This window comes from Scyliorhinus canicula, chromosome 1, assembly GCF_902713615.1.
Source record: "Scyliorhinus canicula chromosome 1, sScyCan1.1, whole genome shotgun sequence".
NCBI lineage: Eukaryota > Metazoa > Chordata > Chondrichthyes > Carcharhiniformes > Scyliorhinidae > Scyliorhinus > Scyliorhinus canicula.
In genome coordinates this window covers 198456996-198472373 of record NC_052146.1, presented here as the reverse complement: position 1 = coordinate 198472373, position 15378 = coordinate 198456996, and the positions used below count along the sequence as shown (strand labels likewise).

The following is a 15378-nucleotide window of genomic DNA, read 5'->3' as shown; positions in this document are numbered from 1 at the left end:
ATCACTGTAAATACACAAGGGGTCAATGTAAATACACGTAGACTAGATAGACACTAGAGGGAGCACCAGAGACATGACACACAGACATTTATCCAATAGGTCAGAAAGATAGGACACGACCAATGGGCATTCACGACACACAGAGGTGACACTACCACAGGAGGGCATTACACCAACCCATATAAAAGGACACAGCACACATGTTCAGTCTCTTTCCAGTGGAGACACTCAGTGAGTACACAGGGTTGATTGAAACACACCCCACCCGCACCTGGATTGTAGCAGACTGGTTTGTCAGTCTGAGTAGCTATAGCAGGATTAACAGGAGTGTTGAATCCAAGTAGGAGAATTGTTAACAGTTTAATAAATGTGTTAAAGCTACCTCCAAGTCTGAACTTTCCTTCATCAGAGTGTACATCAAGGAAGCAGCTTATGCTACATCAAGAGCATAACAAAACAAACTGGAACCACAGAATGCTCTCCTTAGGAGAAGGTGAGCACAAAGATAAATCCAAATGGCACTAGTACCCACCATCCTTACAGTAATTGTGGAACCTCTCTTAACTCTGCAAGCTTTGGAAGGGCCTCTTTCAGAAATTCTGGCATTCCGACACTTCGGGTGTGAAGTGTACTTGCACTTTTTCAGCCTTCTTCACATTATTTAACCCTGCTGTTGCCCACACCACAGTATGAAACTGTAGTTCTTATAAACATTCCATCACCTTAGGATCACGCTAAATAATGTAGTCTTTTCCTTTGCCACGCTTTTAAAACGTATCTCTGAGAAATCATGGATTATCTTACTATTTTGAAAGATGGAGATAAAATGAGAGTCATAGAGCTTCATTACACAGAAATAGGCCTTCTATCTGCACCAGCCATTAAGCACCCATCTATTCAAATCCCATTTTCTAGCACTTGGTCCATAGCCTTGTATGCTACGCCATTTCAAGTGGGCATCTACATACTTTTCAAATGTCAGGGTTCCTATAAGACCATAAGACATAGGAGCAGAATTAGGCCACTGGGCCTATCGAGTCTGCTCCGCCATTCAATCATGGCTGACATTTTCTCATCCCCATTCTCCTGCCTTCTTCCCATAACCCCTGATCCCCTTATTAATCAAGAACTTATCTATCTCTGTCTTAAAGACACTCAATGATTTGGCCTCCACAGATGTCTGCGGCAAAGAGTTCCACAGATTCACCACCCTCTGGCAGAAGAAATTCCTCCTCTTCACTGTTTTAAAGGATCGTCCCTTTAGTTTGAGATGGTGTCCTCTGGTTCTAGTTTTTCCTACAAGTGGAAACATCCTCTCCACGTCCACTCTATCCAGGCCTTGCAGTATCCTGAAAGTTTCAATAAGATCCCCCCCTCATCCTTCTAAACTCCAATGAGTACAGAGCCAGATTCCTCAACCGTTCCTCATACGATAAGTTCTTAATTCCAGGGATCATTCTTGTGAACCTCCTCTGGACCCTTTCAAAGGCCAGCACATCCTTCCTTAGATACTTGGCCCAAAACTGCTCACAATACTCCAAATGGGGTCTGACCAGAGCCTGAAACAGCCTCAGAAGTACATCCCTGGTCTTGTATTCTAGCCCTCTTGACATGAATGCTAACATTGCATTTGCCTTCTTAACTGCCGACAGAACCTGCACGTTAACCTTAAGAGAATTGTGGACAAGGACCCCCAAGTCCCTTTGTGCTTCTGATTTCCTAAGCATTTCCCCATTTAGAACATAGTCTATGCCTAAATTCCTCCTTCCAAAGTGTATAACCTCACATTTTGCAACATTGTATTTCATTTGCCTCTTCATTGCCCACTCTCCTAGCTTGTCCAAATCCCTCTGCAGCCTCCTTGCTTCCTCAATATTGCGTGTCCTCTACAGATCTTTATATCATCTGCAAACTTAGCAACAGTGCCTACAGTTCATTCTTCCAGATATTTAATGTATATTGTAAAAAGTTTTTCTTAAAAGTATTTTTATTAAGGTTTTGCAGAATTTTTCATAATAAAACGGTAGTAACCATAATAACAAAACAAACTAGAGTGAACATTAACATAGAGCAAAAAGAGAATATACAATAACAATTAAATAGACATTACCCCACGCGACCCAGTCTTCCCACACCACCCCAATGAAGCACCCCGAACACGAATTGCTGCTGCTGATATTTTAATTTTCCCCGAGAAAATCGACAAACGGCTGCCACCTCCGAGAGAACCCGAGCGTAGACCCTCTTAAGGCAAACTTCATTTTCTCGAGGCTGAGAAACCCAGCCATGTCGGTAAACCACGTCTCTACACTCAGGAGCTTTGAGTCCCTCCACATTAATAAAATCCGTCTCCGGGCTACTAGGGAGGCAAAGGCCAAGACGTCGGCCTCTTTCGCCGCCTGAATTCCCGGGTCTTCTGACACTCCAAAGATCGCTATCTCTGGACTCGGCACCACCCGTGTGTTAAGCAAATTGGACATTGCCCTCGCGAACCCTTACCAGAACTCTCTAAGCTCCGGGCATGTGGACGTGGTTTGCAGGGCTGCCCTTGCACCTCATACAACTGTCTTCTACCCCAAAACACCTGCTCATTCTCGCTGCGGTCATGTGTGCCCGGTGGACCACTTTAAATTGAATTAGGCTGAGCATGGCACATGATGAGGAGGAATTAACCCTGCCCAGGGTCTCTGCCCACTTCCAACTCCTCACCTAGCTCCTCCTCCCACTTGCCCTTGAGCTCCTCCACCGGGGTTTCCTACGCCTCCTGTAGTTCCTGGTAGATATCCGACACCCTCCCCTCCCCCACCCAGGTGCCGGAGACCACCCTGTGCTGTATCTTCAGTGGCGGCAGCATCTGAAAGGCCACTACCTGTTTTTTCAGGAAGGCTTGTACTTGCAGATATTTAAAGGCGTTTCCTGGCGGCAGATTAAATTTGTCCTCTAGCGTCTTCAAACTGGGAAAGCTTCCGTCTATGAACAGATCTCCCATCCTTCTGATGCCTGCCCTCTGCCAGCTCTGGAACCCACCATCCATCCTACCCGGGACAAACCTGTGGTTGTTGCATATCGGGGTCCAGACCGACGCTCCCGCCACCTTCTTGTACCTCCTCCACTGTCCCCAGATCCGCAGTGTCGCCATCACCGCCAGACTTGTGGAGTAACGGGTCGGTGAGAACGGCAAAGGAGCTGTTATCAAAGCTCCCAGACTAGTACCTTTACATGACGCCGCCTCCAGCTTCTCCCACGCCGCCCCCCCGCCCCCCCCCCCCTCACACACCCCCCACCCCGCCTATCGCCCACTTTCTAATCATAGCTATATTGGCCGCCCACTAGTAGTTGTAAAAGTTCGGCAATGCCAACCCAAACCACCCCCCCCCCCCCCCCCCCCCCGGACTGCGCTCCAACAGCGATCTCCTTACTCGTGGGGACTTATTCGCCCACACAAAGCCCGTAATGATCCTACTCACCCGCTTAAAAAAGGCCTTAGGGATGAAGATGGGGAGGCACTGAAAGACAAATAAAAATCTGGGAAGAGCAGTCATTTTCACGGCCTGCACCCTCCCTGCCAGTGACAGCGGGAGCATGTCCCACCTTTTAAAGTCCCCTTCCATTTGCTCCACCAACCGGGTCAGGTTGAGCCTGTGCAGGGCATCCCATTTCCTGGCCACCTGTATACCCAGGTGCCAAAAACTTTTCTCCACCATCCTGAGCGGCAGCTCTTTCAGTCTCTCCTCCTGCCCCTTGGCCTGGATCACAAACAACTCGCTCTTTCCCATGTTCAGTTTGTACCCTGAAAAACTACCAAAATCCCTCAGGATCCGCAGAACCTCCCCCATCCCCTCCACAGGGTCCGAAATGTACAGGAGCAAATCATCCGTGTATAGCGAGACCCGATGTGCCACCTCTCCCCGAACCAGTCCTCGCCAGTTCCTCGAGGCTCTCAGCGCCATAGCTAGCGGTTCTATAGCTAGGGCAAATAGTAACGGGAGAGGGGACACCGCTGCCTCGTTTCCCCGGTGAAGCTCGAAGTACCCCGGCCTCAGCCGGTTTGCACATACACTTGCTACATGCGCCTGGTACAGCAATTTCACCCAGCCAATAAAGCTCTCACCAAACCCGAACCTCCCCAGCGTTTCCCACAGGTACTCCCACTCCACCGGGTCAAAGGCTTTCTCTGCGTCCATCGCTGTTACCAACTCCGCCTCCCCTCTCTCTGAGGGCATCATAATAATATTCAAAAGTCTCCGGACATTGGTATTGAGCTGTCTGCCTTTAACAAACCCAGTCTGGTCTTCCTCTATCATCCCTGGGACACAATTGGCAATTCTTGTGGCCAGCAATTTGGCATCCACGTTTAAAAGCGAAATCGGCCTGTATGACCCGCAATGTTCCGGGTCCTTTCCTCGTTTAAGAATGAGTGAGATCAAGGTATAGATTGCATGCCCTCTATACCCCTGACAATCTCCTCCAATTTACTCGGGCCCCAGCCCTTCCACCAGGTCCTCTTCCACCTTTGGAAACCTCAACTGGTCCAAAAATTGCCTCATCCCTTCCGTTTCCTTCGGGGGCTCCGACTTGTATAGTTTACTATAGAATTCCTTAAAGACTCCGTTCACCACCCCCCCCCCCCCCCCGATCCAAGACCGTGTTACTCTCCTTATTCTTTATTCCCCCGATTTTCCTGGCCGCCTCCCTCTTTCGCAGTTGGTATGCCAGCATTCTACTCGCTTTCTTCCCGTACTCATAGACTGCCCCCCTTTCCTTCCTCAGCTGTGCTACCGCTTTCCCAGTGGTCAGCAGTTCAAACTCATCCCTCAGTAGCCCCGCCTCGAGGGCCTCAGCGTATCTCCTGTCCAATCGGAGTATCTCCTCCACCAGTCTTTCCCTTTCCGCTTTCTCTCTCTTTTCCCTATGGGATCGAATCGAGATGAGTTCCCCTCTGACAACTGTCTTCAGAGCCTCCCAGACCGTTGCCGCTGATACCTCACCCGTATCTATACCTGCCCCCCCTTATCTGCCACAATTCTCCCAGCCTCGAATGCCACACCATTACGGATCAGAATTGCTACCCCCCTGGTCTTCGAATCAAGCCCTGAATGGAACACCTGGCCTACCCATCCCTTTCTCAATCTCGTGTGATCTGCGAGCTTTAAATGTGTCTCCTGAAGCATTGCTACGTCTGCCTTTAACCACTTTAAATGCGCGAACACGCGCTCTCTTTTGACTGGCTCATTCAAACCCTTCACATTCCACGTGATCAGCCTGGACGGGGGAATAACCACCCCCTCCCCAACCACCCCGCCGACTAGCCATCGCCCTTTCTTGGCCAACCTCAAGCACGCGCCCGCCCCCACAGGGAGCCCCCGCATCCCCCCCCTCCCCTCAAACAGCCCCACGACTCAAAGCCCCCCGGCAAGCACCAGCTGGGCACTTGCTCACCCCCCCACTACGCTCCTGAGAGTCAGCTGACCCATGCTGACCCTGGCAGCTCCCGCCCCTGTCGCCTCATTGTCCGGACCGTTCTCCCCACATGATTAAACCAATTAAACTACCTCTCCAGCCCCAGTGAGTAAATAGTAATAGAAAACAAAAAATAAACAGAAGCCACTAACATTGCCCCGTGAGGAGACACTTGTTGAACCAAGGCCCAAACTTCCCAAAAATTTGCACTAAGTACAGGGCCCCCTCCCCCACCGTATCTCAACTTTGCCGAAAACATTGCACCCTCCAGCACCACCACAGCCCTTACACGCACCCAACGTTGTACACAATCTTATATTAGAAACGGTACCGTGTTACCCAGCCCCACCGCCGCATTCCACCACAGCTTAGCCGTCCTTTAATTCAAGTCCAGCTTTTCTTGTTTGACGAATTACCACACCTCGTCCGGCGTCTCAGAATAGTGATGCCGTTCTTTGTACGTGACCAATAGCCTCGCTGGGTGTAGCATCCCAAATTTCACGTCCTTGCTGAAGAGGGTCCCGGTTGAATCCAGCACGCCTCTTGGCCAGCTCCGCACACAGGTACTGGTAGATGCATATCACGCTGTTCTCCCACGCTCTGTTCGTATTTTGCCCACCACAAGACAAGTTCCTTGTCCGAGAAGCGATGAAATCTCACCACCATGGCCCTCGGCGGTTCATTCGCCTTGGGCTTCCTTGCGAGGGCTCTGTGCGCCCCGTCCAGCTCCAGGAGTCGAGGGAATACCCCCGTCCCTCACAGCATCTCCAGCACCTTGGACACAAATGCTCCCGCATCCGACCCCTCCACACCTTCGGGGAGGCCCACAATTCTCAAGTTCTGTCTCCTGGACCTGTTTTCTAGGTCCTCCAGCCTCTTCTGCCACTTCTTGTGGAGGTCATCCTGCGCCTCCACCTTAAGGGCCATTACGACTAACTCGTCCTCATTGTCGGATAGCTTTTTCTCCATCTCTTTAATCGCTTTCCCTTGTGTTGCCTGAGTTGCCTTCATTTGGGCCATTGATGCCTTCATCGGGGACAGCATGTCCTTTTTAAGATCAGCAAAGCAACCCCAAGGAACTCCTGTTGCGCCTGTGCCCACTGCGCCCATGCACCCTGGTCTATACCAGCCGCCATGCCATGCGGCACCCTCTCCGCACGCTTCTGTCTGTTGGGACTTAAACGCTTCACCCGGCCACTCCTGGTCTCGCTATCCATACAACAGAGAGGGAATCCTTTTGGCAGTGTTCGCTTCACCAATCTGCCCCAAAAAGTCCGTGAAACTCCTGAAAAAGTACCGGGAGTCCGTTCCAGACGGAAGCTGCTGAATGCGCGACCTACTCCTCCATGGCCGCCACTGGAAGTCTCATCACCGCTTCTTCAAAGGCCTTGGCGAGATCTTTTCACAATTGTTCCCTCTGCTGCTAAAATTCAGCATTAATAAAGGCCCTCAAGTCAGCTTGAAGCCTTTAAGCTCGCCCTTCTCCTGCCTGCATGCTGGAAGAGGCTTTTGTCTTTGCTGCAGCTCCAGCCAAATCCCTCACTGTTTCTGCTGGGTCTGGTAACCAAGAGACATACCATTCCTGGGGTAAAGTATTCCTCCAGCATTCACCTACATCTTTTCATCAAAATTCCACCCCGTATTGATTAAAAAGTGCTCTTTTCTGTAACCTTGGGCAGGAGCTGCCTTGTGTGTGACCACTTACTCCATGGTCCACACCGGAAGTATATTGTAAAAAGTTGTGGTCCCAGCACAGACCCCTGAGGCACACGAATAGTCACTGGCTGCCATCCTGAAAAATACCCCTTTATCCCCACTCTCTGCCTTCTGCCAGCCAGCCAATCATCTATCCATGCCAGGATCTTACCCTTAACATCATGGGCTCTTAACTTATTTAACAGTCTCCTATGTGGCACCTTCTGGAAATCTAAGTAAATCACGTCCACTGGTTTTCCTTTGTCTAACTTCCTTGCTACCTCCTCAAAGAACTGTAACAGATTTGTTAGAGATGCCCCTACCACCCTTTCCGGCAGTGAGTTCCAAATTCCCCCCCACCCTCTGGGTGAAAAGTCGTTTCCTCAAATCCCTTCTAAATCTCCTGCCCCCACTTTAAATCTATGTCTCCTGGTTATTGACCCCTCTACTAAGGGGAAAGGTTCCTTCCTATCCACCCTATCTACGTCCCTCATAATTTTGTACACTTCAATCAGTTCCCGCCTCAGCCTTCTTTGTTCTTAAGGAAAACATTCCCACCCTGAGCAACATTTCTTCATTGCTGAAACATTCCACAACTAAAATGCCCACCTTCATTTCATTTGAAAACGCAAAATCTAAATTGACCCCTAATTTCTTTTTTAAATTTAGAGTATCCAATTTTTTTTTTCCAATTAAGGGGGCACTTAGCGTGGCCAATCCACCTTCTGATCTTTGGGTTATTGTGGTGAGACCCACAAAGACACGGGGAGAATGTGCAAACACAAAATGGCCCCCAATTAACAGTTTCCCTTTCCCCACGTCCAACTGATTCTGCTTAACATGCATATGGAACACAAATCTGGTTTACATAATTTTCACGGAAAAATGTCAGCCCAGGATCTGAAGGAGCAGCTGCTAAAATGGTCACTTTGTTTCATATTATGCTTGTTTTTTGCTTACAACATGCTGATGTACAGTATATGCATGGTATGTAGTGCACATGTGGCATCACAGCAACAGTGATGTTAGACAATCGAGTGAGCTGCCAGTCACATTGAAGCATTTTCACGGATAGAAATCAAGCAAGAAAAATGTACCGATCATCCTTCACTTTATATAAATTTTGCAACGATGGAAATAAAGATTGGGGCATATACAAATTAGAAGCTAAAATATCATAAACTAATTTATTGATATTTAAAACAATTATGGTATTTTATTACAATGGAAAAAAATTGACATTACACAAATATAAAAAATGTTTGCCGGTGAGGGAGGTTCTTCAGCAATAGTTTTGACCAAGTACTGAGTTAAAAATCCAGCTACATCCCATAAAAAAGAGATAATTATTTCTTTGGAGGTCATTAACAAGTGTTATTAGTGTAAATGGGACAGTTCTCAACAATTTGTTGATTTCCAATGATTCCCCTCTGTGGGGACAGTGGGAATTCATGACAGTAATCTTTGGATTTCGACACCAGCTTGTCAACATTACACCCAAGTAGCCCAGAAAGAGAACACGTCTGCAAGTCCGCAATATATATATATTTTAATTCATTCATGGGTGTGGCCGTTTTTCTACATTTTCATTTTTTAAATTTCAGATTTCCAGCATATGAAGTGTTGCATATTTTTAAAAATTCATTCATGGGATTTGGGCATTGCTGGCTCGGCCAGCATTGTTGTCCATCTCTAATGCCTTTGAAAATGTGGTGGTGAGCTGCCTTCTTGAGCCGCAACAGTCTGTGTGGTGTAGGTACACTGATAATGCTGTTAGGGACAACGTTTTAGGTATTGACCCAGTGACAGTGAACGAAGACAATAAATTTCCAAGTTAGAGCGGTGAGTGAATTGGAAGGGAAGTTCCAGGTGGTGGGGTTCCCTGGTATCTGCTCCCCTTATCCTTCTCGATGGTAGTGGTCATGGGTTTGGAAGGTGCTGGTGAGTTAGAGCAGTGCATCTTGTAGATGGTACATATGGCTCCTGGCTCCACTGTTTGTCGGTGGTGGAGTGTTTGAATGCTTGTGGCGGGGGAGCAATCAACCAGGCTGCTTTGTCCTGCGTAATGTCAAGCTTCTTGAGCGTTGTTGGAGCTGCACTCATCCAGGCAAGTGGAGAGTATTTCATTACACTCCTGACTTGTGCCTTGTAGATGGTGGGCATGCTTTGGAGGGTCAGGAAGTGAGTTACTCGCCATAGGATTCCTAGCTTTGACCTAGCCTGGTAGCCACAGTATTGATGTGGGAAACCCAGTTCAGTTTCTGATCAATGGTAACCCCCCAGGATGTTGATTATGAGCACAGTAAGAAGTCTTACAACACCAGGTTAAAGTCCAACAGGTTTGTTTCAAACACGAGTTTTCGGAGCACGGCTCCTTCTTCAGGTGAATGGAAAGGCTTGTTCCAGAAATGTTTATATAGACACAGTCAGAGATGCCCCGGAATGCGAGCACCTGCAGGCAATCAAATCATCAAAGATGCAGAGAGAGAGGTAACTCCAGGTTAAAGAGGTGTGAATTGTCCCAAGCCAGTTCAGTCGGTAGGCCTCTGCAAGTCCAGGCTTGTTGGTGGGGGCCGAATGTAATGCGACATGAATCCCAGATCCCGGTTGAGTCCGCATTCATGCGTGCGGAACTTAGCTATAAGTTTTTGCTCAGCAATTTTGCGTTGTCGCGTCTCCTGAAGGCCTCCTTGTAGAATGCTGACCCGGAGATCAGAGGCTGAATGTCCTTGACTGCTGAAGTGTTCCCCAACTGGAAGGGAACAGTCCTGCCTGTTGATAGTCGCACGATGCCCGTTTATTCGTTGTCGTTGATTATGAGGGATTCAGCAATGGTAATGTCATCGAATGACTAGGGGTGGTAGTTAGATCCTGTCTTATAGGAGATGGTCACTGCCTGGCACTTGTGTGGCACAATTGTAACTTGCCACTTGTCAGCCCAAGCCTGGATATTGTCCAGATCTTGCTGCATTTGGACATGGACTGCTTCATTTTCTGAGAAGTCGTGAATCGTGCTGAGCATTGTGCAGTCATCAGCAAACATCCCCACTTCCGACCTTATGATAGAAGGGAGGTCATTGATGAAGCAGCTGAAGATGGTTGGGCCTCGGACACTACCCTGAGGAACTCCTGTAGTCATGGGCGCGATTCTCCCAACGGGAGACTGAGTGCCGACGCCGGAGTGAAACCCGGAGTGTTTCACTCCGGCGTCGGAGGCTGCTCCTCGCACCCTATTCTCCCCCCCCAGGGGGCTAGGAGCGGCCGTTCGTGAATCCCGAACGCCCGGCCTTGACACTTGCGTCAAAGCGGCGCGCCGGGAATGACGCGGCTGGCGCCACCGAAGTGACGTCAGCCGCGCATGCACAGGTTGGCCGGCTCCAACCCGCGCATGCGCGGTTGCCGTCTTCCCCTCCGCTGCCCCCGCAAGACGTGGTGGCTTGATCTTGCGGGGCGGCGGAGGGTAAAGAGTGCGTCGTTTACAGACGCGGCCCGATGATCGGTGGGCACCGATCGCGGGCCAGACATCTGCTGAGCACGCACGTGGTGCTCGATCCTCCCTCCGCCCCCCACAAGCCCCACAGTAACCTGTCGCGCTCTGTTCACGACGGCAGCGACCAGGTGTGGTTGGCGCTGGCGTGAACCGGTCGGGTTCGGCAGGCCGCTCGGCCCATCCGGGCCGGAGAATCACCGGTCGCCGTGAGAAATGGCGAGCGGCGATTCTCCAAGCGGCTTGTCGAAAAACGCAACACGCCATTTTTGGGGGGGTGGGAGAATCGCGGGGGGAGCCAGGGCGGCGTGTCGTGATTCGCCCGGCCCTTCCGCGATTCTCCCACCCGGCGTGGGGAGCAGAGAATCGCAGCCCATGTCCTGGAGTTGAGATGATTGACCTCCAACCACCACAACCAGCTTCCTTTGTGCCAAGTATGACTCCAACCGGCGGAGAGTTTTCCCGCCGATTCCCATTGGCTTCAGTTTAGCTAGGGCTCCTTGATGCTCGGTCAAATGCTGCCTTGATGTCAAGGACAATCACTCACACCTCACCTCTGGCATTTAGCTGTTTTGACCATGTTTGAACCAAGGCTGTAATGAGGTCGGGAGCTGAGTGACCCTGGCGGAACCCAAATTGAGCATCCGTCAGCAGGTTATTGCTGAGTAAGTGTCACTTAATAGTAATGTTGATGACTCCTTCCGCCACTTTGCAGATGGTGGAGAGTAGACTGATAGGGTGGCAATTGGCTGGGTTGGATTTGTCCTGTTTCTTGTGCACAGGACACACCTGGGCAATTTACCATGTGTGGTCAGTGCAGTTCTGTTTATAGTCAATGGTAACTGCCAGGATGTTGATAGTGGGGGAGTCAGTAATGGTAATGCCATTGAATGTAAAGAGGAAATAGTTAGATTCTCTCTTGTTGGAGATGGTCATTGCCTGGCACTTGTGTTGCATGAATGTTACTTGCCACTTGTCAGCTAAATTACTTAAAATGAAAAAGTCCTGCCTTTTTATTTCCTATGTTTCCATTTATTTTATTTTATAATTTGGTCCAGGGACTCATAATAGCCATGTGCCTTTCAGCAGAAGACTCAAAGTTGAAACAACCTTCTTGCCAGGACACTGTGTTCCCAGATTTTGCGTTTGGGAGAGGAGAAGCCAGACTCTCTGGCACTAGTTCTGAGGAACTAGTTGTAGAGGGAGTCAGTTTGATTGGATAACTGGCAACTGGTGGGTTGGCCAGGAACAGTGTTCTGCCTGACAATAGTCAGTGATTGGTTCCCACATGATGCTTTCTGAGAGAACTAGGCAGACGTGTTTAGACCTTGGAAGTGAAAAGAAAACTTTCTCATTTGCTTGTTGAAGTACAATAACTGCTCTATTTTCTGAAAGACCTGAGTGCCTGGCACATCCTTTGCAGTAAACCTGAAATGATGCTGCGTCTGCAGAGAAAGTAGACAACAGTGCCAAAAAAACCATCTCAACCCTGGAAGAAGTACCAAAACGAAAGCCTGAGCCTCAGAAAGACATTGACTGGAAGTCATCCCAGTGCATCAAAGATCTTTATCCTTTTACTCTTATTTTCTTTACGTTTCCACTACCCTTTCCCCTCTGTGTTGTTTGTCTGTATGTGTGCAGAGAGTAGGGTGAGTTAGGAAGGGGGTTTGAGAAAGGGGTAGTAGATAGTCAGTTACATTTTCTGTCCATTTAATTATAAAACTGGACATAATAAAAGGTTACTTGTGTTGTAAAGTTACAAACCTGATGACTGTAGTTATTTGGGCTCAATCAAGGATATTTCAAATAAAATCTAATTTCACCTGTGCTGCGACTCCGGGTGAAGCGGGGCTGGAATTGACCAGGCACTAGCCCAGGGTGTCGTGACCAAAAAATAAATAAAAACTGGAAAAACTATCAGTGCTTTAACTGTACAATGGTTATCTGAAGTGTATACACTGTCATGTTATTCTTCAAAACAGTGCACTAATGAATTATTTTGAGCATTGTACTCACTCAGTTGATAACTTGTATAGAACACTAACCTTGCTGCTTTACATTAGTCAGGCCAAACCATGGCACTGGGATTTCTGGTTTAATTTCTGCGTCATCATTGAAAATAGATGGCAAGCTGCAAGATGACTCATCACTTGGAAAAGACTGATTTTCATTTGCTTTTGGAAAGATTTTCTTCAATAATGCTGTTGCCTGATGAGCATTTAAAATTAAATAGAAACAATTAAAAATGCTTCATACTCAAAGAGCAGTGAGTAAAACATATCTATTTTAACATCAATTAATAAACACATCTATCTATTATTAAACATGTATTACAGATTTCTACTGTTCTCAATTTTAAGAGAATTCTTCTGAAAACATAGGCCTAGATTTGCAGTCAGCAATAAGGTGATGGTGTCTACTGCTTACTCCAAAGGAAGTCGCCTACAAAGATCTATGGTGTGGATTTTATTTTTCCCAAATTTAATTTGAATGTGGCACAATCAAGGGATCTCCAGTGATGCCATTTAGCAAAGTAAGTAGCCAATCACATTGAAGAATCTTCACAGACAGTAAACCACCAAAGAAAATGCACCAATTCTCCATCACCTTTCATAAATATTACGGAGAGTGAAACTACGTTTGGGGCACACATATGAAACTACTTTTGAAGCTGACATATCATAAATTAACTTTAAAAGTACATTAAAAAACTATAAAATTATCATAATGAAAATATTTACAGATCCAGAGAGGGGGTAATCCCAGGTTAAAGAGGTCATTAAAGAAGACCCCTCTCTCTGGATCTGTAAAGACGTAATTACCTGCAAATGCTCGCATTGAAAGCATCGTCTTGCACCTTTGACTTTGTCTACATATATGTTTCTGGAACCTACCTCTTCATTCACCTGAGGAAGGAGCAGTGCTCCGAAAGCTAGTGATTTGAAACAAACCTGTGGACTTTAACCTGGTGTTGAAAGGCTTCTTACTGTGCTCACCCCGGTCCAACGCCGGCATCTTCACATCATTAAACATTTAGTTACACCTCATTAACACAATGTAACTATTTAAACAGCACAATTATAACAAAATTGGCAGTTTAGTGATTTCTAAAGATTTCTGTCTGCGGGAACTTCTACAGCATACCCTATGTTAGAGCAGGAAATTGCAAGCAGCAAACACGGATTTCCGTGTTTAACTGTGTATGTGGGGTCGCCAGACGTTATTGTCAGTTTCACAGAAGTGGTGGCTTTGATGAAAATTTTAGCGTCATCACAACCACTAAAGCTGTGCACCTTACAATACCATCATCTCTTCCTAACCAAGTTTTTATAATAAAAAAATAATTTTAAATTATTAGATAATTTGCATCGGAACCTTACTTTCTTCAACCAATGATGGTATGTTGTCTTTACCCTAAAGAGGGCAGGTTAGAAAATGTGATCAACCTGAAAATATTGGGCGATAGATGGATACAATTCAGTTCATCCACCAGCATTCATAATGTAGGCAATAAGATTGCTTCTTTGCCTGACTAACTACAGAAGCATATAAATGTTTATATTTGATTGTTTTGTTATTTGGCAAATTAAGAAATATCAGGTAAGCAAATCAGCCAGTGATTTTTGTTAATTGGAAATGCAGCGTGCAGTCCTTATAGTTCTAGCATCAACAACAAATTCCATTCATTGATTTAAGTTGGTGTGAAATATGCAGAGAACCATAGAATGCCTACATTGCAAACTCCACCGCCCTTTCCCTGTAACCCCACCGATCGTGCACATCCCTGGACACGAAGAGGCAATTTTTATCATGGCTAATCCACCTAACCTGCACATCTTTGGACTGTGGGAGGAAACCAGAGCTCCCGGGGGAAACACACACAGTCACCCAAGGCCAGAATTAAACCTGGGTCCCTGGCGCTGTGTGGCAGCAGTGCTAACCACTGTGTCACCGTGCTGCCCGTGTTGAGCAAAAAGTATAATAAAAGTATTCATAGAATCCAACTCGTATTATACATTTCTTTTTACACAACATATTTTTGAGAATTAAATACAATGTTATTTGTACCTTTTTGGAGTTATTACTTCTCTGTTCAATCAATAAAGGTCCAAACAGTTCTGCGGCCTCAGCTGTGGTCATCACTTCATGGTCCAACATAAAAACAACATGCAGGAACCAGCGGTCCCACAATGTGACAGAATCAGCAGGCAAATCTAACCATCTGCAGTAATAGAGAAAAGACCAAGTACTGAAATTAAGAAAGAATATATCATTCCAGAAATGGGAAGGGCGGTTGGTAAAGACAGCAGCGGTTTCGGATGGTGAAGGAGAAAACGGATTTCAAGATTAGATTGCTGGCTACAGAATAGTTTTTAAAAATACATATTGATTGAGATTTTATTTAATAACACTAACAATATTACAAATAATCAACCAACAAAGATGTAAAGGTAAAATGTCAAGAAGTTAAAACAAATCCTCAATAAAAAACACAAACTATAATTTAAGCACTGGGCGGAATTTAGCTAATTTGGAACAAAGTCCCATAGCGAGTACATTTAGCCGAGTGTTTCCCGGCGCTTGCAGCGCTGAGAAACACACCCTCTAAAACTGCACTCATGTTACATAGGGGGCCTTAGCGGAAACGCGCGGCCAAGGCCACACCTAGCCCCATTTTGTGCACTGAGGAGCTCCACTTGCCAGAACCGTTTGTGGAGACCAGTACTGAATGGCGC

General features: G+C 47.0%; 1 protein-coding gene across 5 annotated transcripts in view; it reads right to left on the bottom strand.

Moving 5' to 3' along the window:
* The window catches only part of kiz (kizuna centrosomal protein), a 274733-nt gene that overhangs the window by 103919 nt on the left and 155436 nt on the right, over positions 1–15378 (bottom strand). For all 5 annotated transcript variants that reach the window (XM_038805982.1, XM_038806001.1, XM_038805994.1 and 2 more), the window contains 2 exons: positions 14711–14864; positions 12688–12850 (listed from right to left, as the gene is read on the bottom strand). In XM_038805982.1, the coding sequence (XP_038661910.1) occupies positions 12688–12850; positions 14711–14864 (317 nt within the window). The remainder of the gene's footprint in view (positions 1–12687; positions 12851–14710; positions 14865–15378) is intronic.